Source organism: Ceratotherium simum, chromosome 3 (genome assembly GCF_057802395.1).
Source record: "Ceratotherium simum simum isolate JZ-2026a chromosome 3, ASM5780239v1, whole genome shotgun sequence".
Classification (NCBI taxonomy): Eukaryota; Metazoa; Chordata; class Mammalia; order Perissodactyla; family Rhinocerotidae; genus Ceratotherium; species Ceratotherium simum.
The window spans coordinates 61,159,530-61,185,139 of record NC_141902.1 but is presented as its reverse complement, the minus strand read 5'-3'; the positions used below and the strand labels follow the sequence as shown (position 1 = coordinate 61,185,139).

The 25,610-nt window shown below is 38.7% G+C and overlaps 1 protein-coding gene across 4 annotated transcripts in view; it reads right to left on the bottom strand.

Moving 5' to 3' along the window:
- Positions 1–25,610, bottom strand: part of MAP2K5 (mitogen-activated protein kinase kinase 5) — a 252,190-nt gene that overhangs the window by 91,219 nt on the left and 135,361 nt on the right. For 3 of the 4 annotated variants that reach the window (XM_087428587.1, XM_004421737.3, XM_004421736.3), the window contains exons 14-16: positions 20,887–20,960; positions 19,873–19,923; positions 10,675–10,746 (exon numbers count right to left, since the gene is read on the bottom strand). In XM_087428587.1, the coding sequence (XP_087284713.1) occupies positions 10,675–10,746; positions 19,873–19,923; positions 20,887–20,960 (197 nt within the window). The remainder of the gene's footprint in view (positions 1–10,674; positions 10,747–19,872; positions 19,924–20,886; positions 20,961–25,610) is intronic. The other variant, XM_087428588.1, reaches the window with a different exon arrangement.

Here is a 25,610-nt window from a genome sequence, read left to right as displayed (position 1 = left end):
GGTGTGGGGATCTAGCCATTAGAAAATTCTTCTTGATATTGAATTTAAAACTATGGGCTTTTCTTGTTTTTTTGTTAGCTTCAGAAAATGCAGCCGGCCAGTCATAAAGCAGCAGCTTGCCTCTTCTCTACTGACAACCCTTTAAACATCTGAATATGGGTTGTCAAATACTTGCTTTGTCTCTCCTTCATTTCTTTATTGTTCACATCAAGACTTTGTTGATTTAATGGTTTTTTTAAAAGTCCAAATTGTGTGTGTTTGTGTGCATACACAATTTGGCCATGTGCTGTTGTAAAAACTTTAAAATCAGCCTGAAATCCATCAAAATAATAAAATACTTAGCTGGGACTGCTAGCACCTGTTCCAACTTATTTTGTCAATCTCATGGTTGTTCACGATAGCTCAGAGCACAAAGCAAGCTCAACAATGCCTCATTCAATAGCAAACACGTCACTTTGTCTGCCAGGTTCACATTCACTACAATCACTGACAACCTTGGAAAATGCACATTTAGGCACGGTAATCTGAGACAGCTGGATCCCTTCACAAACCTTGCAAAGGACTGAACCAGTCAATCCATCATATGTCAAAGGTCATTTTAACAGCTCCTTTTTGCAATAAGTTACAAAAAATTTTAGACAAAAAAAATGACAATGGAAAAAATCAAGTTAAGACAGAATTACAAAAATGGGAGCAAAAGCAGAGGAATAAGATACAGAAACTGTTATAAGCTCTTTTCCTCAACATTCTTCAAGGGAAGGGAAGGAGGCCCACAGACAAGGCCTCCAGAACCACACTTCCGCCCACTTTCCTATACAATCTTCCACTGAAATTTCCTTGGTGTTTGGACCCGTCAGCTTCGATCCTTTTGCCTTCTGATGGTTTTCAGCAGAAACTTCTGATCAACAGGTAAGATATTTCACTAGATGGAGCAGCTGACTGAACATAGTATAATAAGATTCAATCTTCCACTCATGTTCTTGACAATAATTATAAAAAAGAAGAGAAGAAAATATCAGTATTTAAGAGGAGCACACCAAATGCTAAATTTTTATGGTCTAGAGAAGCTGACAGCAGCTGCTCATAGGGCATCCAGAGTCATCCCTCAGACCAGGTTCATAATTACCAAGGGCTAGAAAGGTAAACAAAGCCGCAGCTGTAGACCACTAGAGACAGCTGTGTTTCTGGGTGCTTTTTTTGTAGGGAGGAGGGGAATGGGTTCTTCTATATATTTAGAGGCAAGAACCAAGTCTAGATAACGCTCCATAATTCTTGTCACCCAATACATAGACGAGGATGCTATTTTAAAGAGAAGCTTACTTCTCAAAGCAACCTTATGGGGTTGTTATTGTTATATGAAAGTGTTCATAAAAGAGCCTAGAATATTGAAGGTGTCTGCTTTCAAAAAATATGTTTTCTATTATTGTTTATCGTCTGCCTCCCTCATTACATTGCAGGTTCAGCAAGGAAAGGGAACATGCCTATTTTATTTACCAACGTTCCCCCAGCACTTAGTAAAGTGTTTGGCACATAAAAGGCGCTCAATAAATATTTGAGAAATGAATGAATTCTAATGTTATCTTCATTTTATAGATCAGAAACGTACAGTTGGAGTGGCAAAATGACTTGGTCAGGATCACACTGATTGCAAATGGTGGTGCCAACAGATCTGGTTAATCCACATTTTAATAGTTCAAGAATTAGGATGACAGCCCTTGAATCTGAAAACAATATCACAGAAAGAAAACTACATCTTCTTCATCAAACTTCTCCAGAAGCTTCTGTCAAGGGTGGTGGGCTGGGTGATCCATGCCACTTTTTCAATACTTTTATTTTCATTTCACATAGCTTTATGTGTTTGCTTATAAATGTAGAAGATCACACTTCATTTTCTTGGTATCTAATGAATCTTATCTGGTACCCATTAAACAATATACATACAGGCAAAATTTTAAAAAATGAGCTGTGTTTATACCTTTTAACATTTCCATAAGGCAAGGTAGTTACATCCAACTATTTCGTACTTTTTATGCTAAATTTTCCTTGGGGAAAATTCTATTATAGATGTCTACAGGAAATTCAAAAATTTCTATTCCCCAACAAAAACTCACCTCCTCTGGCAAAAGCACTGACATAGGTCACTTAGAAAAAAAATAAGGTTTTTTGTCTTTGCTGTAGGAATACTAAAAGAAGGGCAGTCTCAAATAGCACATAAATATTTCTCTCATGTTATAAAATTAAAATGGAAACATTTTCTTTGATGATTTCCTCCCCTCTGTTTTCTCTATTCTTTCTTCCTGAAACTTCTGTCTTTCATGTTAGACTTCCTGACCTGGTTCCCTAATTTTCATTTCCCTATTTGTTGTGGTTGTTCTCTGAAAGTTCCTTTGTTAACAGCAGCCTGTTCTTGCTGCTTGGATGCAATATTTTCTCTTATTCCTCCGAGAATACTACAGTAGTTCATTGGAATTTTTCTCCTCTGCACAGTTTCCAAGGCCCTCCAAGTTGTTTTTTTTTTTCAGTTATTTGAGATCTGTGTTTTCACTTAAAGGCCTTCCTCAAATGTCTTGCTAAGAGTAAGGCACTGAAAATCTCACTGGGAACACTGTGCTCACTGGTGGAGCCTGCAGACTGAGGTAACATGACCAAGCTGGGCTCTTTCCTCGGGGAACTCGCAATGTCCAGATCTTTAAGACTTCTTGGTCCCATTTCCCTAGAGTAAGTCACTTCTAATCCGCTGCCTGAAAGGTAATCTTGGCTGCCAGTGTCCTAGGAAGAGGGTGTGGTAAGAGGCTGGGAGGTCTTAACATTTAAAATCTAAACTTTCGGGCCGGCTCTGTGGCTTAGCGGTTAAGTGCGCGCGCTCTGATGCTGGCGGCCCGGGTTCGGATCCCGGGCGCGCCCCAGGGCACCGCTTCTCCGTCCAACGCGAGGCCGAGTCCCACGTGCAGCAACTAGAAGGATGTGAACCTATGACATACAGCTATCTACTGGGGCTTTGGGGGGAAAAAATGAATAAATAAAATCTTTAAAATCTAAACTTTCACTTAATGCCTCTGTACTCAGTAATGGGACACAGTCTTCTACAGTGCCAGGTATCACTTATTTTATTCTCTCCAAAAAAACCTCTATCCAGTCTTGTGTTAGGGTTGGAGAGGGGCAACTGTCTGCCTGTGCTGAGTTAGGGAAAGAATCTGTGGGTCAAACAGCTTAACTGCTTCTCAAAAAGACTTTAAAACAATTTTCTTCTTTTTGGTCCCACCTTCACTCCTAGTTCCAGATAACTAGTACCACCAATTCCTGAGCCTTTTGGGTGTTCTACAGGAAATCAGGTGCCTCTTACTTTCTCTACTGCTGGCTCAGGATTTCAGCTTTCTCAGCTCTGTTAGGTTGTTTACCATTGTCCATCTGCTTTCCCATATCCTAAATTTGGTTGTTGCTGTCTCCTTCCCCTTTAGCTTCGTCTTTATGGTATTATGCCTTAAAAAAAAAATGTCATTATGGGGGCTGGCCCAGTGGCGCAGCAGTTAAGTGCGTGCCTTCTGCTGCGGCGGCCTGGGGTTCTCCGGTTCGGATCCCAGGCGTGCACTGACGCACTGCTTGGCAAGCCATGCTGTGGTGGCGTCCCATATAAAGTAGAGGAAGACGGGCACAGATGTTAGCCCAGGGCCAGTCTTCCTCAGCAAAAAGAGGAGGATTGGCATCAGATGTTACCTCAGGGCCGATCTTCCTCACCAAAAAAAAAAAAAATCCTTTTATGGTTATTTTTAGTGGAGTTTGAGGTGAGAGTGGAAGTTAAAGCATATATTCCATGCTTTAACAAAATCAGTAGGCTTTCTGAACCAAATATAAACATTTCAAAAGGTAATTCCTTCTAAAGAGAGGGGATAATGCCCTCAATTTCTCATTGTGACCTTTGTCGAGAAGCTTTGAAGTAGAGTTCCCATCTAAAGATAAGGAAACTAAGGCCCAGAGAGATTAAATGACTTATCTGAGGAGCTACAGTTTATACTGGCAGAGGTGGAATTTAAATCTAGGTCTGATACTTTGGCAAACAGAAAGCTGTTCTTCACATGCAAAACATTTGTGATCTATTCAGCAAACATTTATGAGCACTATGTTAAAGGCTCCAACAAACTTTAAACTCTGATCTTGATTCTCAGAAACTGCTTTAAAATCAGGGCCGGCCCCGTGGCTTGGTGGTTAGGTGTGCGCGCTCCGATGCTGGTGGCCCGGGGTTCGGATCCCGGGCGTGCACCGAGGCACCACTTCTCTGTCCATCCTGAGGCCGAGTTCCACATACAGCAACTAGAAGGATGTGCAGCTATGACATACAACTATCTACTGGGGCTTTGGGGGGAAAAATAAATAAATAAAATCTTAAAAAAAAAAAAAAATCATTACAAAAGTACGCAAAAATTAAGCCAAAAAGATTTCTTGAGTACACACTAGGGCAGTGGAATTGTGCTAGAGAGTGTAGGAGATTTTGAGAGAATCAGATTTGAATCCTATCATAAGGAACTATGACATATCTATAAATTATTATAATACAAAATGGAAAATGCACATGCCACAAGGAAGATGTAGATGGAGGTCAGAAGAAGAAGATATTACTTTCAGTTGGAGAGATCAGAGTTGGTATCATGAAGCATGCGTATTTAAATTGTATCTTGAGGGCCGGCCCTGTGGCTTGGTGGTTAAGTGCGCGCACTGCAATGCTGGTGGCCCGGGTTCGGATCCCGGGTGCGCATTGAGGCACCACTTCTCCGTCCATCCTGAGGCCGAGTCCCACATACAGCAACTAGAAGGATGTGCAGCTATGACATGCAACTATCTACTGGGGCTTTGGGGGGAAAAAATAAAATAAATAAAATCTTAAAAAAAAAAATAAATTGTATCTTGGGGAGATGCAGAAAAATGATATTCCATGTAGAGAGTGAACAGCACAGTATTCCATGGATTTATTTTTTTAACTTGGTAAAGGTAATTCTAAAACTCACAAGAAAAACTCTCTTTGTCAAAACAATAGAACCCATAAAAATCTTCAGAAGATGGTGTTACTTTGATGACAATGACCTTGTGTGGCTCTCTGAATATGGTCTTCACCTATCTAGAGAGATTTTTCTAAGCCATGGACCTTGCTTTCATCATTTAACACATCATTCAAACCACTTCAATAAAACAGTGATCATGCTGAAGAGGGGTCTCAGAGGACTAGATGACACTCCAATTAACCAAGCACATCGAGCCAGATTGTTCTATGCCTCAGACTCAAGAGACTGGCAGAGAGAGGAGGCAAACAAAGGCAGAAAGAGCGAGGACCCAAGTGAAAAGAGCAAAATGCGTGTGCTAAAGACGGGGCTTTCAGTTTGACTCCCGCGGAAAAAGCCTGTCAGAAGATTATTCACCGCCAACCTTAATAAGGTTTATAATAACCCGCCAGATAGAATCACAAACCAGAATGTGTACTTGTAGAGCATACTCAGTGAGAATAAGATTATAGGACTTGGCCTGGTGCCTTTTTAAATGTATATGCGTCATCCTGGGTACTGCAAATGCAAGGCTAGAGGAGGGTGTATGTTGATTTATTTTTTGACCAAAGAAGGGCCAACTTAAAAATCTAGCTTTTGCCAACATGTTGTGACTTAAATCACACAAGAATATGAGTGGAGTAACTAATTAGTGAAAAACATCAGTGGGACTCTCTCCTCAAGCCATTCTGTAGGAGAAGAGATAAGCACTGAGCTGCTTGTGAAATTAAGAAATTGTGCCCTAAAATGTTTTAGGTACTTCTCACTACTAAGAATTAGATAAAATCATCAAACTTGGTAAAACAAAGCCCTTATTATGTACCAAACTCATTTTCATTTTAAAGTTTGGTCCTGAAGTCTTGAATGGCAACTACCAGGGTGAATAGTACTAAAAATCACTCAGTTAACTGAATCCGTGCAAGCTTTCTAGAAGAGAAATACTCTGGGGGCAGGATTAATTCTCCCTGTTTGTCCTAGTTCAGCAATTTTGCACCCTTGTTAGTGGATCTTACTTCTTTTTTTTGCATTTCCACACTGATTCCTGTCATGAGGAAGAAGTGCAATTCCACGTGGGTTCTTTTCTCCATTACAGACTGAGCCCATACAAACCCCATAAATGGCAATGACCTTTATTTGCTTCCGTAACTAATCCACACAAGGAGAACTACAAAACATTTAAAGATCTGAGTTCAAAACCATCAAAAAAAAAAACACAGAAAGGGCCAAATTCTTCCCATCTAGTAAAACTGCCATGCTCTAGTCTAGCTCAATAATATCATTTTTTCCATTCTTAAGCGTAATTTCCATCTTCGTGTTACTTCTGCCAACTCCAAATACTAAATACAGCTGACAAAATTCAAGAAGAGACCCACTTTATCCCACAAACAGAGGGATGCTGAACTGAGAGGTAATGGGGGCAGTTCTGTCCCTGGATAAAAGATGGTCTGATATTAAAGATTCTTTGCTTAAGGCACAAATGTACCTGTCTGTGACTTTTTTAATGGCACATTTTAGTGGCATGTAGCATTATCTTTTATGAAAGAGTATGGCGAGAGGCCTTGTTATGACTCCCCATGGGGACTGTGACAGCACATTAACAAGGGAAGGAGCAGTATGAAGAAGGCAAGCAAGGGTGAACCTTGTTATTTTAGGAGTTTAAAACAATGAAGGCAACCTTCTGATTCTTGCATCACCAAACCTCAGGGATGGGTTGAGAGTTTATGAAATTGGGGGCAGGGATGCTAGGTAGAGGTAGAAGGGCTCTAGTTCCCATTTTGTCTCTATTTGATTCTTGTGTCATTTCAGGAAAATTCCTTTGCCTGGTTTCCTATATTTTTATCCCATTTGTTTTGTTACCACCCTAAGGGAATAAACTGATTGCCTCAAAACATCTGAGGAAGGTATCCACACAAATAGGTAGTGAAATGGCACTAGAAGAGACCTTGCATACTTTGACATCTGATTTCTCCTGAAGTGTTTACAGAGATCTGCCTTAGAGTGTGCTAGGGGATGGGGAGGGACTCCTCCTCCTTTTCCTTCTTTCTCCTAGTGGCAAACTCCCTTCAAGACTAACCCAGCTCAACTGTCAACTCCTTTGAGAAACCCCTCTCCTGCCCTCCCCTCTGTGGCTCAGAATCCTTCACAAACATCTTTACTGAAGATTGTCACACTGTTCCGGGCTTTAGGTGTCTGTCTTCTCTATCAGACATAGGCTTTTTTCAGCTTTGTGTGCCCCATTCTCCAAGGCCTAGTACCTGGTAAGTGCTTTTAAATAATAATTATTGAATGAATGAAAGTTTCTACTCTTCAGAGTGCACACCTAGAAAGGGAATCTTGTTTTTAAAAGTGAGGATAAGCAGAAGAGAAGCAGCTGTTCTTTGAAGATGTTGACTATGTTTCAGAACACAATGTGTCACTCAAATTTTAAAATGTTATTGAGTCACACTTTTCTCCATCTGTAGTGATTTTAAACAGGATTTACCACATCTATTCCAAGTGTACTGTGGTGAAAACAAAGAAGAATCTTGGCCTTCAAGTGCTTCCCTTGGACTAACTTTCCAGTCTCTTCAGGTAATGTGCTCATCACATCTGCCCCTAAGAAAAAAAGAAGCTTGGGGATTCTCTTCATTACTGAATCACCCACAATTTCTCATGTATGGACTTAAAACCTCTAAATCTCCTTCTCTATCACATATTTCTCATTACCTTGTATCCCAAATGAATTTGGTATAAAACACATGTCAGGGGCCTTACTCTATTCTCTAACCACTTACTGGTCTACCACATGTGTTTGGTCATATGTTGTCACTTACTTGTCTGGTGGATCATAAGCTCCTAGAAGAGAGAGGCTACAATCACATAGTTCCTTTTGAAAGCATTTAGTTAAGCATCAAGCACAAAGAGGTGCTCAACAACCCTTTCTGAAGATCATAATCAGACTGCACTTTACATCCTGTAATGATATCTCCTCCTCCTTCCGATTTAACATCTGGCTTCTCAGCATCCATTTTAAAACACAGGAAGCATCGAAATGCCTAACCCTTCCTGGCCCTCCCTCCTGACCATCTGGTCCTCTTCTACCCTCCACTTCACCACATGAGCCAACCCATTCCTTCTGGCATTCAGGTGTCCCACACTCAGTGCTGAAACTTTTTCACACAGTTCCCTATACCTTAATCCTCCTCAATCTTGCAAATTCAATGAGTCCGTCTTCTTCAGTCTTCCTGAGACCGTTCAATAGTTCACCTCCAGATAAATGAACATGATGAACAAAACCTCAAATACATCAATGGCAATCTCCCTCCCTATAGCACAATGAATCTGCTTTTATTAATCTTTGCCTCTCTAGCATCCAGCAAAACACTGGTAGACATATATTTCAATATGCAATACAAATATATTCTATTAGGCATCTAGCTACCTACATACCTATCTTAACTGATCTCCCTGTTTCTATGCTTGCCCCTCTATAGTCTGTGCTCCATAGAGCACCCAGAGATCCTTTGAAAATGTAATTTAGATCATTTACTCTCAGAGTAAAATCTAAAGTCCTTACTACAGCCTACAAGGCTGCATATGATCTGGCCCCTGGCTACCTCTCTGAATGTACTTTTTCCCTTGCTAACTCCACTCTAGTCACTCTGGTCTCTCTGCTTTTCTTAAATATGCCAAACATACTGCAGCTTCACACCTTTGTATTTGCTGTTGCCTGATGGCTCCCTCCTCTCACATCATTCATGTCTCTGCTCAATGGTTACTTTATCAGAAAGGACTACTTCACTTTATTTTTCTCCATAGGACTTATTACCACCTGACAAATTATATATTTAGTTATCCTTCTGTTTTCTGTCCTCCTCGTGCCCCAGCCCTCACCAAATGCAACTCCATGCGAGTCAGGACTAGAGTGTCCTTTCATTATTATATCCCCATTGCCCATCTAGCAGGTATAGCAGGAGCTCAATATATGGATGAAAAAATAAATGTGGAAGGAATGAATGGTGAATATTTACATGTGTTCTAAATCTTAAATCTATTAGTTGTGCTCTCTCACAGTATTGTTATGCCTCTGCATATTATGCCACGTGAGGGTATATCACTAAGTCACACAACTCTATAGACTTGTTACAGAAAGTTAAGGAATGACAATAGCAGACTGTTTAGAGTGACAGAATGTTAGTCTGGAAAGGGGCTTAGAGATCATTATTTTACAGATGAAGAAATGGAGGCCCAAAGTGATGGACACTGGCTTGCACAAGGCCACCTAGAAAACCAGTAGCAAAGCTGGAAGTACAATCTAGGACTTTCATTCCCAATCTAGGATTCTTATCTCTACACCGTGTAACTTCTCAAATATTCTACACTGTATCTTGTTGTTTATTAAATACTTGCAATGACAGTAATTTAAAATATGTAAAGGGAAATTATAAAACAGCAAGACCTGAGCCCCACATATCAAAAGCACTAGCTGCCCCTGAAATAAGCTAACTGAACAAGCCCTTCAGGATTCTGTTGGGAGACTCAATTCTGAGCATCTGTCTACCATTATTGCTAACCTCTCAGCTGATGCATACATACTGTATTTCCTCTTAGATTCCCTTTTATGAAGCAGCAGAAGAATATGGTTTAATAAACATTGAATACTTTATTTTTGCTTTCTTTCTGTAGTGCAGGTGAATTGAGTCTGAAGATATTTCCTTACCAATTCAACTGCATTCATGCATTACAAAAACCATAGAAAAAGTATTTGACCAAAGAAAAGGTGATAAAATCGTGATTGCAACTCTATCCATGACCTTATTTAAGAAGTCTTTTCTACTTTTAAAAAAGTCCTCCTTTATCTGAATCAGTGTATGTGAGAAACAATTGTTGAAGAACCCTGGTGAGTATCCAGACTCTACACTATTGTAATTCACAATGAGCCAGATGTCCTTCTAATATAAATCATATGCATTTCCTTATAGATCAACGATCATTGTAGAGAAACCTTAGCACAGAGTACTAGTGGGGCTACATGTAGCACACTAAGATAAAATCCATTCTAAATACAGCTATAAAGAGTAAAGACATTAAAATTGTATTAAATACATATCCCTTATCCTCCCCCAGATCACATTACAGCCTGTCCCCCAACACGTGATATGACTATGGGAACAAGGTGGCTTTTTCTTTCTAAACCAACATATAGAATTTATACATCCAAATGAGTAGGACTGTACTCTTTAAAGTAATCACCTTTGGAAGTTATATATGCATTCCAACAAGGCTACCATCACACAGAATTTTTCTGGAATCTCTTTTAGAACACAGGTTCTCCAGATTTAGTGTGCATAATGACCACCGAGGGAACATATTAATGCAGGTTCTTAGAGATTTGGATTTAACTGGTGTTGGATAGAGTCTGGAAACTTGTATTTTTAAGAAGCATTCCAGATAAGTTTTATGCAGGTGATCTGTGAGAAATAGCACTTTAGTCAGTTCACAAGCCATTCAAGGATATCAAAATAAGGATTTTAGAGTTGAACTCTGTGTACACATACATTTAACACACTGGAGGTTTAATTTTTTTTCAAAATCTTCAGTCTTCCTGATAGAACATATTAGTACAGATATATATAGAAGAATCTATTTGCAAACAACAACAAACCTCCATGAAAGAGATGCCTAAGCTCCAGACATCAGAATGGATTCCATACTGCTCCCCTGAAATTCTTTCAGGCTGTAAGAAAACAGAAGGGAGCTTGTGAGTTGATGTAAGCTGCTCCAGGAAATATACACTAACATGAGCTCAGCTAAGACACGGTGCCATCAATATTCACCTAGCACTTTATGAAGAGCAAAACAATTTTATATGTATGTGTATACATATATGTGTGTGCATTATGTAGATAATATATAGAAATTATATAGGTAATATAGATATTTTATATATAATCTCACTAAATCCTCACCAAGTCCCTGTGAGGAAAACTTGATTATCTTTATTTTACAGATAAAAGAAATGGAGGCTCATATTAGTGAAATAATTTAGGCAAAATCCTAAACTGGTAAATGAGCTGAGACTTGAACCCAAGTCTTCTCCCTCCAAATCCAGTGGTCTTAGTTGTAGAGTGACAAATTACACAATATTATATAATATTATCACTTATTTGCATTTTGATTGATTGGTCTGGATCACTAGGGATTCTTTCATTTTTAAATTTTTAACTTTTTATTTGGAAATAATTTCAAACTTATAGGAAAGTTGAAAGATTAAGACTAGTACAAACAACATCCATATTTCCTTTGCCCAGATTCACCTACTATTCAATATTTTATTCTAATTATCAGGGTTTCTCTTGATATAAACCAAGGAACAGTTTGAAAGGTCCAATTGGGACTACTGGTCCTCCATTCAAGATGTGTAGCAAATACCTGGTTTAGAAAGCCACTACATGCACACTCTCTACTTCAACAGGAAAAATTTCATACTGAAGTGAGTGCTGCCTGTTCTCTGTATTCTTCGAGGATTTGGCATTCAGTTGGGTACTTCACAGGTCTTTTGAATGAACATATGAACAAAGGAATAAGAGCAACTGAGGTCCTCACAGAGGTGACATGGTTGCTCAAGGTTACAGAGACAGTCATGGCAAGGCTGGGATCATAACCCATACCTTTTGGCCCCCAGATAGCATTCTACTCTTTGTACCACCCCTGGAGTTCCTGGCAGCTACCATAGCCATCATCCTTTAGGAGCTGCTGTGAGGGCCCTTAAGAGTAACTGGGGTCAAGGTCAGCCTGACCCACTGCAGATGCAGGAAGTGGGCATCCATCACTCACCAGCAAGGGATACACCAGGGGTGTGGCCGGTGGGGGCCAGGTGTTCTCAGGTGAGAGGGGACAGTCCTACATCTCAGGGAGCCGGCTTAGCCAGGACCCAGAACTTTGTAACCTACTTCCCACTCCCACCTACCAGGCTACTTCAGTGTAGTTGCTGCCTTCTCCTGGGACCACTTTCCATAAAACTACACAAAGCCCTGCCCTGAGGTAGCAGGATGGATTGTCTTATTTCCCTTCTTTTATTTATTTCTTTAATTTGTAAAACCCCTTTCCTACCAAGAATAATTCTTCCCAAGGGCCAAGTGCCATTTCTCCCAGCTGCTAACAGACATGGTCATTCCAATCCCCTAATACTTTTTCTTTTATGTTCTAATCCTCCTCACCATCATTTTTCAAGTTCCTCGTTCATACATGAATGAACCCATTATCTAATCCTAGGTAGTTCATTAGGTACTATGATATATTCATATGGAACTGGCTAGTGAGTTACAGAAGTGATGCTCCTGCCATCATCATCATCATCATCAACAATAACAACACCATTCTATGCATTTACTGAAGAATTCCCATGTGCCAGGCATCGTTTTAAGTGCTCTTCATGCATGTCTCATTTCAGATTCAGAAACCCGTATTAGATTAGTACTATTATCATCCCCACTTAACAGAAGAGGAAAATGTGGCACAGAGAGGTTTCGTTTGCACCCACTATTTAAGGAGAGTAACAGCTATCATTTAATGACCACCTAGCACATGCTACACACAGGGTTAGATACTTTGCATAGACACTCCATAACAATCTTGCAAAGTTAGATATTACTGCCTTCATTTTACAGATGTAAAAACTGAAGCTTAGTAAGATTAAGTAACTTGCTGATGTCTAGAGCTGTGGACTAGCATTAAGAGTATTGTTTAGGAACACAGCCGGGATTCAAACCCAGGTACATCTGTCTGCACAATCACGATTTTTTCCAGTGTGTCAAACCACCCCCAGACCTAGAAGTCAGAAGAGCCACACACTAGTCTTGATCTGGTCAGTATTTCTCAAAATGCAGTCTTCAGACTAGCCATCATAGAAATGCCTGAGGTGCTTACTACAAATGAACCTCCTGAATCACAATCTCTGGGAGTGGTTCTGGGGACCCTCGTTTTAAAAAATAATTTCCCTGGATGGTTCTTTGGTACACTCAGCTTGAGTCACTAAACATTTCCATATTCCCTGCAGAGGCAACGACCTACCTTCCTCTTCTCTGCTTAGTGGAAGTTTCTTTTATAGGCTCTATTCAACAGCCACCTTTTTTGTGTGTATGTGAAAACTTCCTCTTTTCCTCAGGCAGAATTACAAACTCCTGCCTCTGTATTTCATTAAAATGTTGTTCATATATTTATTATTAATCCATCACATGTGTTGTAATCATCCGTGTTCTAGTCTGTTTCTCCTAAGAGGCAAAGAGAATGTCTTCTTCACCTCATACTTAGTGCCATGCCTGGTGCATAGTGAGTGCTCAATCAATGTATGCTGAAGGGACACCATACACCTTTACTGCACATTTGGTTTTAAGTATGAACTAATTATTAAGTTCCTTGGAGTGTTCTAATATAACTTCACCACATATTACTGCTATTCATGTCCATCAAGAACTTCCAGCAAATATGAAGATCCTAAAATCCCCCAGAACTGTTAAACAAATAACCAATGTTGCCTTCCTCTCTGTCTTTTCTTTCCTTCCTCTCTTTCTTCATTCCACTAGCTGACAGTTATCAATACAGCACTTCATCCAGAGTACAAAAAAAAGAAACAAAGTGGAACCACATACAAAATATTTTGGCAGGATCACCAATAAGATTAAATACATTCATGACATTTACCCACTGATCGACCAAAACAAATGCAAACTGTAAGCTGAAAATAAAGCATAGAAAAATTAAATTAAAAAAGAAAAAAATAGAAAAAGTGCTAATGGTCACAAATATCAGGTGGCAAATAAGAGAACTCCTTAAGGACGAGATTCTGACAGCCTCTCTTTGGAAAAATTATTCTTGCAATAAACTAACAAAACGAGATTACTGTTGTGATGCAGTGCTTAAGCACAAATGCTAGGAAAAAGCAGGTAGCCAGCCAGCTCTATGGGTCTATCCTAAAGAATTCGTATGGTAGATAGGGACTGGGAAATGCCCCCAGGCCCTTGAAACTGACACAGGTACAAGATAACCCCAATACATTCTGAATTTTTTTTTTTTTTTTTAAAGTCAACGTTAGCTATTGTTTTTTTTGTTTTTTTTTGTTTTTTTTTTTTAAGATTTTTTATTTATTCATTTTTTTCCCCCCAAAGCCCCAGCAGATAGTTGTATGTCATAGGTTCACATCCTTCTAGCTGCTGTACGTGGGACTCGGCCTCGCGCTGGACGGAGAAGTGGTGCCTTGGGGCGCGCCCGGGATCCGAACCCGGGCCGCCAGCATCAGAGCGCGCGCACTTAACCGCCAAGCCACGGAGCCGGCCCTACATTCTGAATTTATGGAGCCAGGACTTGATGGCCTAAGGTTGCACAATTCAAATCTGTTCCCACACTTGAGGCCAAGGTGGCTCTGTCCTCTCCCCTCTCAAACAAAACAAAACAAAACCAACCACCAGGTACTACACTACTAACAGAAGATCTGTGATGGACATTTTGCAGTTGAAAAGCTAAAACTGGATTACTTTCTGACATGACAGCTGTCACCAGTATAGAAAGCTAAATAACAAGAAAAACGTAAGTCTTGTCTGAAGCACCTCTGTACTGGGATTTAAATGTAGGCAGAAAAAACCCTGGTCTGTTCATATTAAAAAGCAGAGTTTACAGAGGGTTACAAAGGGCAGTGGCTCCGAGCTGGCACGTACATTTCACTCCTTCCAGCTACCCTCTGTAACTCGGCATTTACCCAGGACCCATAATTAGTTAACTTGTTCCAGAACTGTCTCTATTTACAACAGAATACCCCGGGTTTACTTGTCAAAAGCAGGAGGATACCAAGGTACATCCCTTATCTTTCTGATAAAAGAATTTCTGCTCAGGGTTAGGCTACTCAGAAAATTAACAAAGTATGCACAAATACTTCAGGTTAGTATGTAATCAAAATATGTATCACCAAAAATGGGGATTTGTTTTAAGTCAGCAATTTTCCCGTGTGAGTAGTTGAGCATACTGGTTAAACAAGGGTTCTGGAGTCAGACTGCTCTAACTGAATCATCTTCCAGTTCACTAATTTTCTCTTTTGTTATGTCCAATATGCTGCAAGTAGTGAGGTTTTAATTTTAATCTTGTAGTTTTGTTTGAGACTTTCTCAAATCTACTACGTCACTTTTAAAATTTGTGATCTGAGGTCGATGTGCATCTGTTGTTTCTGCTGGTTCTTCTTCATGTTGCTTTGTTTCCTTGTGTGCCTGGTTTTCTTTGACTGCTTGCTAGATTTTGCTCTTGAAAAAAAAATCTGGAGAGGTTCTCTGAGGCCTGAGGTGAATGTGTTCACCTCACACCAAGTTCTCAGCATGAAGCTGCTTTTCCAATTCAGGTCATGTATACAAATACCCAGGCTGCAAATCTGTGCCAGAGTTAGTCTATGGCCACAACTTTCCCCTCTTCCTTTTCCTCCTACTTCTCTACTTAGCTCTGAGAAGCTTCTCTTCTGTTCCTTGGGACTGGGGGAGGAGAAGCAGCCTTAGCTCTGGTTTGCTCTTATACTGAGGGTGAGCCCTTCAGGCTTCCAGCATGATATGGGGAAGATCTCCTCTGAGACCCTCTGCCTTAGGGACCTCCCATGTCATTCACAGCTGTGGTACAGGCAAACAAATGCCCTCAGGAATAAGAAGCGTTAGTGTTCCAACATTCTGCTTTCCCATTTGTTGCAGGATTCCATCTGAAAATTGTCCTGGGGGTTCCTCATTGTCTTTTTAGCTCTTCACTGCCATTTGAGATGGTTTAAAAAGTATTTTAACTAGCATTTTTCAGCAGAAAAGTTGGTCCAAATAACCTAAGCTGTTATTACCAGAAACTACAAGCTGGTATCCTAATTAAATCTTGACTCTCACTACTTGGCCAACTCGGAGACCTCCGGCTAAAGTTGCTTCACCTTTGGTTTCCTCATCTGTAAAACAAAGACAATAATAGTAACATGTATACCTCACTGGGTTGTGTGAAGATTAAATGAATCCATGTAATGTGCTTGATTCAGCACACGCCACACGGAAATGCTCATTAAATATTAGCCTCTTTCCAATCATCACCACCATCATTACCATCACTGCATGAGCATGGCCAACTGAGATGGATCATGTCATCTGTATAGGTTTTATTCTGGGTAAAGATAATTTCCAAGGATAGGAATAGCCCAGGCAGAAAAAAATGTTCAGGAGATAAGAATAGTTATTTAGATTGACTTTCTGATCCTACAGAACAAGTATTTGGGTAAGATCTCTTTTGTAAATTTCAAAACTTCAGTTATTAATAACAATAATATCAAACTTTTACATTTGATTTAAAAAATTATAATAAACAAACCACAGTGACTAAACAGTGGGTTAAAGTTTTAGGGATGTCTATCTTTAAAATAGAGTAAAATTTTTAGTAATTAGAATTTCTGAGAAATGGTTTAATTTAACGTAAGGCCCCAAAGCCTTGTAGACCCCTTTTGTAATCCTTCTGGATGAAATTCTTTTAAAATGTGATTGAAAATCTTTCTTGCTTTGGATTAAAGTGTTTATTGAACCTAATTATCTGTTCAATGTAATGTATTCTTGAACATGCCACTTCACTTTCCAGGTGTCAGTCTCACTGGTCAACACGGAGGTTGGACCAGATGACTTTCCAAGTCTCCTACAAGCTCCACTGCTTGACGTGCCCATACGTTGTTTTTTTTTTTTTTTTTTTAATGACCTAGGATCTTAGAAAAGCCTCTCTGTTTTTTTTAATTATCATTTTCTTGTACCTTACACTTTAGATTATAGGAGAATGAAGTGAGATTGTTCACACATGTAGGACTATTTCTGTGATTTATTTTCTTTTCAATATTTGAGCGGCCTAGGTGACTGTATTTGAGTAATGTGGGGGTCTTCTATACCTTATAATGCAAGTAAGATACTTAATATGAAAAATTAAATGCTCTGCTCATAATTAGGAACAAGTCATTTTTGAAATGCAGCTTTCATGAATTCATTAATTTAGCACTGTGGGAAGGACTGGTTATAGAGAATGAGCAGAATAAACTCTGCCCCTGTAAAGATCAGACTCTAGACTGAGAGAGACATAAATAATTTGGATATAGGGAGAGAGACAGCAGTTACAAGTTTAGTTTCTGGAGGCTGATTACTTAGTTTGAATCTTGACTGGTAAATTTTAGCTGTATGAACTTGGGTAAGTCACTTAACTTCTCTATCCCTTGGTTTCTTCATCTATAAAATGAGAATAAAATCACCTCCCTCATAGGGTTGTTGTGAGGATTTAGAGAGTTAACATATGTAAGAGTTCAAAAGAATGACTGGCACACAGTGCTAATTAAGTGTTAGCTATTATTATTATTATCACTGTACAGAACTATGTATGAATATAAAGTGAGAGAAATGGAGGTAAAATGAAGGCATTACATCAGATGACCTCTGATTGTATATTCCCACAATTTATTATTCGCCCTCTACCCCATCTATGTCACATTACCTTCTATTTCTGAGTCTTTGTTCATCCTTCCACATTGATCTCTGTCTTTTACAAGTGCCCTTTTCACATACTGCTTGAATCATCAAATTCATACACTGTATGCCTTCTTATTCTCTAAGTGTATGCTTGGTACAACTTCAGTTTTTATGATGTCACACACCATGTAGCCATATATAATGTCATGTTTCCTATTTTGCCCATGTCTTACGTGGATTACAGAGTGGTTCCACCGTACCTGGCCAAGAGCATGGAAGGTGCTCAGCAAATACTGGTTGATTAATGGACGGTACTGTGTCAGATACAGCTTTCACTGGCAGAGATCAGAGGTTGGCAAACTTTTTCTGTAAAGCGCCAGATAGTAAATATTTTTCACTTTGTGGGCCATATGGTCTCTGATGCAACTGTCACAACCACACTACTCTGCCATTAGAGTGCTAAAGCAGCCACAGATAATATGTAAATAAATGGGCGAAGTTGTGTTCCAAACTTTCTTTTTTCTTATTTAATTTTTATTTTGGAATACTTATTGATTCACAAGAAGTTGAAAAAAATTTATATACAAGGAGGTTTTGTGCACCCTTCACCCAGTTCCCCCCAATAGTAGTACTATAATAAAATATCACCATGTATAAGGCAGGGATAATTCCAGTAACGGAATAATAAATATTATTTCCATCTTCCCCTACTCCCAACCTCTGATTTCACACCAGTTAGGCAAGTACACGGCCAACGAGGGCCTGCTGAACTGAGCGAAGCTCACCATCAGGCTATCACTCTTCACTTCCTAGGTATCTCATGTTTTTTACAGCTTGAACTGTAAAATTGATGACTAGAATTCATTCACCCAAGAATAAAAGCAATTTTAGCTTTGCCAATCTGAGCTAACGTTTCATAATTTTAATCCTCACATTTTCAATGAACAGATGGACGAATCACATTCATCCATAAACAAAAAGGAAATCAAGTAATTTCTTTAAAGTACATCTGAGAAAGAACTGTAATCTGGATTTGTACATTCAAACATAATGCAATTTAATTATTAGAGCAATTTAAAGCTACTAAGAACATGACGGGTAGTTGAGAAGTTGTTTCATTTATAGTTGCTTTTTTTTAACCAGTGTTCCATATTCTTTCAAAGACTGAAATTGTGGCATTTAGCAAAGTTTTGTTAATTATAAAGGTGGCTCACTAATCTCAGCTAAACTGGTAGAGCCAAGAGGGTGAATAAGTTTTATAAAAAGATATGGTGACTTCAGAAGTTAATTTTTTTTTTCACATTACCTAGAAAAACGAGAAGGAATGAATTTTCTTTAAAAACAATGCAAGACAAAAATTAACTATTCTGGTTATCTCAATAAAAAAATTGCTTCGTACTATTCTGAGAGTAAGATCCAGGGTTCTATCCATATTAACATATTTTTATCAAGATAATATATGAACAAAGAATACTGACAATAAGATCCAGGGTTCCAACCATTCTAACACTGTTTAACTTCATATACAGACTACTGGAAGTCAAATGGACTACCTGAATAAATCTAGAACCCTCACTAAAAAAACTAAGCTTAAGATGGTAAAACAAAACTTTGCTCTAAAACTGATACTAGGTAAGCTTTCTGCTTGTTTCTTCCAACCCTCCATTCTGAAGTGACTATGGAAACCAATACACAAAAGCATTTTGATGGACACAAATAACTTCCCTTACTTAAAAGGTAGGGGAAAAAAAGGTCAAAGCCAAGTACACACTGGTCTTTGAAATAGTTCTATGCTTCCACTTTTTATTCTGGGTAAATTTATTTCGTGGAACTAAATAAGTTATCTTACAATAGGCCTGAAGTCAACAAGTAAACAGAATGTAGATGTACAAGTTCTAAAGAGAACTGCCTGTTAAACCCTTATATTCAGAGATCCATAAGTAAGAGTTGGTCATATCAATAATTAAACTTTGATCTGGTGACAAAGCATGCTTCTATTCTTGGAAAAAACAACCAATCTTATTGACTGACATTTTGGTATATTTGAGGGTTAATTAAATAAGCAACATGGCAAAGTAGCCGACATGCTATGAGGTGCAATTTTTCTGTAGGATTAAACTTCAAAACTCAGTGATTTTCCACTTGAACCAACCAGTTAAGTCAACAAAGTCAGATAAGTTGGTAGCTCCTGTATAAACCCTAACGTCTTCTAGGAAGATTTAAAAATAGGATCATGACTGGATTGACTTTGTAATTTATGAACTGTTAGGCTAAAGCTGTGGAATTAATTCAAGAATTATACATTACCAAGTACATAAAGATAAAGATGTTGGTTTTAAATGTTATTTTTGCATAAGTTTACTTACCGCCATATAAGCATTTGTTCCAACATACGTCTTGGCTATAGAATTCACCAGCTATGAGACAAAACAGTCTGTTAGAACAATATAAAGATAATGTGGAAATAAAATGGGCAATTATTCCTCATTTAACCTACAATCATCATTTCTATAAATCAACTAAAAATTATGTAAAAGGGAACAAATTCATCTACAAAGGCATTAAAAATGATTAAATCTCTTTTCTTTTGAATGTGATTTCCAATTTAAACAAGCACAGCATTACAGTTTATAGCAGATAACCTTAAACAATTCACTTAAGCAGGATGCTTATCGCTTTAGTACCCCAAACCCGCCTGATATAAAAAGTCAATTTGAAGTAGAATTTGAACACACTCATTTTTTAGTCAGATGGCTCAAGACGTGAATGAAGCCCTACGCGTTACTAGAATGAAACGAACACTAAATACGCTGGAGGGATAACAGACTTTGACAACTCATAATACAACGATGACCTTCGCTTTGGTCTTCGTGTTTGACTGGGAGTAAAGGTGGCTGCAATTCAAATCAACATCACAGCACGCTCATGGGTCACTATCACTGGGGTTCTCAGGGGAGGCCCAAAATGGAAATTAATTAAAATTTGTGCTGCACATTGTAATGGCCCTCCACCATTGTTGCTCCCAATATTAATTTTTATTGTGGGCCAGTTGGGCTCCCCAGGCACAGCTCCCACTCTGCCCTCCCTTTTGTCTGGCCAAAACGCTTTCATATCAAAGCTGCATATCAATGAAGTTTGCTATTCGTAAGTAGTAATTACAATATCAGCAGTTTTTACTGTCATTAAACAATGAACAATCATATTCTGATGAAGGAAACTCGCTCAGAGATTGAAAATGAATAACAGACTCCCAGCCGAGGAGAAGATGCAGAGTTCTGTTTGTCTGGCAGCTAGGCAATTTTTCAATCCAGAGAGTAGATTGAAAATAAAAAGTGGATGTCACAGAGAGGAAAGCAGACTGGGAGGAAGAAGAGACCTACCTGAGTGCTAACTCCAAAATCACACAGCTTGACCTGTCCTCTTGTGTTTACTAGCATATTGGAGGGCTTCACATCTAAAAAGAGACCAGAAAAGTCCATGTAACTAATTCTATATCTACAGTGCTTGCTCTAAAAAGAGCACACACGCACACCATACCATACTGCAGAAATGACATCATCTCTTCAACCCAGAATCCTAATCACAAATTTAATGCAAAGCATTTTATCTGGAGGCAAAATGTAAGGTCCTAACTCCTCCAATTCCAACCATTTCTAGCTTCTATAGAAGCAAAGGTTTATTTCAAGTGAAAGTTAAATAAAATCTTGGCTTCCAACAACAGTAAATAGACGCATCATCCTATCCCCAGCCTTTTAGCAAAAGTAGGTAAATAAGAAAATGTAATCTTCTTGCAAAGAATTTGCACAAAAGGCTTAGCTTTGCTCTCAACGTGAAACTACTCCTCCCATCTAAGAAGCAGTAAGGCCAAAGGGAGGCCAACAAGGAAAAAATCATTCATTTGTTGCTGGTAAGAGGTCATATCTGAATGAAACAATGAGAAAATGGAAGCAGTATTGCTATTTCTTGGTTTTATGTGACGAAAGCTACTTGAGATAATACTCAGAAATTGATCTAAAAGATGTATGTGTGTGTGTGCATGCAGGCACTTATCAGTCTTTGTTTCATTTATCCTTCTCTTCCCTTACATCATTTTTGACTGCTGTTATAGTTAAAAGAATTGACACAGCTTTTGCCAAAGCAGTCAGTTGCTAAATAATGACACGAAGGGTTTCTGTGAAGCATTGTTGGTGACAACAATGAGCCTTTTCAGAAATTCAGGAAGCCCACAAAAACCAGCCAAGCAGGATCAGAACACACTAATTTTGATGGTACAGGACAGCACTTGGTTCAGCGTTTCATCTGCAATGGCAAAAGTGGTCTGGAACAGACAACTTATTATATTTAATATAGCATATAACTTTAATTACCCCAAAACTGAATAAGAGACTCAACGTTTTATGTAACATTAAAAAAATATCTGTGAGTTAATCTCACCCCAACCCTCCACCCCTGCAAAAGGCTACCTCAAAAAAGTATCTTGCCAAGTGTAGGTACTTAAGTCAAACTTCAAGTTCAAACTCAGTAACCAACAATTACTGAACCCTATCTGCTACGTGACAGGCACTTTCTCACACATGTACTCATTTGGTCTTGCCTGACTGCCACTAGAATGTAAACTCCATGAAGGCAGGGACTTTGTCTCTTTTATTGACTACTATATTCCCAGCTCCTAGAAAAGGCATATAATAAGTGCTTAATAAATATTTGATGAATGGATGAGAGAATAAATGAATGGAAACCATAAACACAGTATTATTTTATGTTGATGATTCTGGTTCAGTGATCAGGGGTTAGCTGTAGACCATGTCTCTGTAGCATGCCCTTCAGACAAGACACACTATAGACTTCCTTCAGGGGGTTCTCTGCTCTCTCTTTGAATACAAGTTAGTTTGCCTAGGCAGGTGTAAGTTCTTTTATCAACGGTCTCTCTGCCTTCAGTTTTCCCCAATTTCATTATAAATCTATACTTCCAACATATTAAATATATCACTTGCACTACATCATTTCTCTCCTTGAGGAGGAAGTAAAATATCTCTTGATCTCCTCTGCTAACCCCAATGTGAACTCCTCAAGAATAGGATTGTGCTTTCAAATGTGCACCAGCAGTTAGCACAATACACACATCACAGACAGGCACAGTATAAATAAACGTTTGCTGAACTGAAAGAAATGTTAGCCTCTACACAGCCAGGTCTTATTTTCCAAATCTAATTCTCATTACAGGCCCTCAACTTAGAATATTATTCTTTTGGACAATCTGCTCTTTTATATATTTACACTCTTAAACTACCACATCAGATGGAGACAGTTAATGAACAAATATTTTGAGCTCCTGGAAGAAGGAGCCGCCTGGAAACCACAAGGTATGCCAAAATTAACAAATCTTTAGCTTTAACCAGACACTTATTTGATTGAAGTGGATCAACAGAGAGAGAAAGAATAAAACAACAAAATTATAATTATATTCTAAAGATTATATTATAAAAGGCAGGTGTAAATAAAAACTCTACTGCATTTTTCAGCTCTCCAACACCTTTTTTAACTTACAGGGTAAGCCTACTATATGACTTTTGCACATTCGCCTCTCAGCCTAGTTTTCAGGAATACTTTACCCATGAAAGTAGTAGACAACCAGTTATCTTCCAACCAACCTTTGTATTCCAACTAGACTGTCTTTATCATTGTCTCAAAAAAAAAACAACAACACTAAACTCCAACTCAAAAAACCCATCACTAAGCCTTTGTTCATGCTGTGTGTTCTTTTCTCTCTCCCCTCTCCCCACTCCAGGTTTAGAAACCCTTCCTTGATATTTTCTGGCTGTCCATCTCCCTGTTGCCCTAACTACTCAGGTCATCAAAGTCACTGCTTCCTTTGAACTGGCAGGGCATTTACTGTCTGTGCCATTTGTTTGGAACTGAGCATATGATAACTTTTTTATCATTAGTTACTTATCATATTTACTGTTATAGGTATCACTACCTCAAGTAATAAGTTCACATGGTAGGAATATGCTTTATACATCTTTGTACGTATCCCTTCTGAGCATAGTATCTTGCTCACTGGTCAATGGTTTTTTAAACAATACGCTAAATTTGCTAACATTAAGTGTCTCCCTCACCACCAATACCTTGAGACATCATTTGAACAAAACAGACCTCTTTAAACAAAATCAATGGATTCAGGCCAGGAGACAAATTTTAGTGGTTTTGGCACTGCCACAAACTTGGCATCTGACTTTGGACTAGGCATGTGATATTTTAGTTTCTACCTCCGAGTCAATCTTCAAGAACTGCGAGGATTAAATGAGATAATGAATGTAAAATTGCTCTTAAACTGTCAAAGACTCTACAAACATAAGGTACTATTATTATCCATTGGTAATCAAACTACACGAAGTGGTATATTTCATTGTATTTAGGAGATAATTTCCATTGCTACTGTAGCAAATTTAAGCTGTATTTGAATAAAATACTAGCTGAAAGAAAATAATTTCCAAAGCCCAGTAAGTAGAACTATAAAACCAATTTAATGTTTATGAAGAGGAATTTTTGCCAGACCATATGCACTCATTCCCCAACAAGGCTACTGAACTGGTCTCCCTATTTTTATACTTGCTCTACTATAGTCTGTGTTGAACGCAGCAGCTAAAGTGATCCTTTTAAGACTTAAATCAGACCAGGTCACTTCTCTGCCTAATACCTCCAAGGGCTTCCCAACTCAATGCAAAATGCAAAGTTCTCATGACGGTCTCTAAGGCCTTCTCTGAGCTGGCCCCCCACAACCTCTGTGCTCTCATCCTTCCTAGCCCTCTCCCTGTCCACTCTGCTTCATCTCACCTGCCTCCTTGCCAGGCAGGCTCCTGCGCTGTGGTTCCATATCCCTGGAATACTCTGCTCCCATATATGTATGCATGGCTTGCTCCTTCACTTCTTTTAGGTTTCTGTTCGAATGTTACCTTTTCAGGAGAAGCCTTCGCCAACCATCCAGTATGAATAGCAATACCTTCCCATCCCAGATACTCCCTTTCCTTCTTCCCTATTTCAATGTTCTTCTTAACATTTAGCACTATTTACACACTATATCTGTACAAGTAAATCTGTTCCCTCGCAGTTCTCCCCTCTTGAAGGGAAGCTTCATGAATGCAGAGACTTGATCTGTTTTGTTCACTACTATATCTAAAATGGTGCCTGGTACAGACAAGAAACAATATTTGTTGAGCAAACAGTGAATGGATATCTCTACTAAATAGATGGGCAAACGTGCTCACCCAGAGAAGCATGAATTTGGCCTGAGAAGGAGGTGCATCTTTTCCTACTTAATAGCATATACTTCAGAAAGAAAACACTTCACTATTAATGAATACATTTCTAAACGATACTTTTCATTCTGAGAAGAATCCACAGTCATTCAAAAATACTCATTCAACAAATACTTATTGACACCTTACCATGCGCCAGATATGGTAGTAGGTGCTGTAGAGAGAAACATGAGTTAAGTCCCTGTCTCTGCCCTTCCGGAGTATATTCTTTGACCAAAAATACTGCACATGAGATTTCAGCATGATAACATTGCCTACATATACTTTAAATGGGATTTTCTTCCTGAACAATTGGCACACTTTCTATAATCAAGACAATGAGAGTTATGTAACTAAATAGCTCCCAAGCCTGGCTGTGCATTTGAAAAAAAATGTTTTTGAGTTCTATCTCAGATTTAATGAATCAGAAATTAATCTAATACAGTCTAGTCTTCAGGCCAGCACTTAGAAAAGACTGACATAACCCACTGTATCTCCCTTGATTTAACTGCTAGAAAGTTCAGAACAGCTGAAGAGAAATTTCTTCTCTTGTTTTACTTTACTTTTTAAAATCAATTTTATTCATTTTTAAAAATCAATTATATTCCAGTCATTTTGAATGTTCAGTTTGATGAATTTGACAAGTATATATATCCCTGTAACTACACCACAATCAAGATATGAAACAATTCTACCACCCAAAAATTTTCTATGCCCCTTTAGTCAACTCCACCCTGGCCTCTGCAACCACTAACTGGTTTCTGTTGTTACAGATTAGTTTTGCATTTTCTATATACACTATAAAC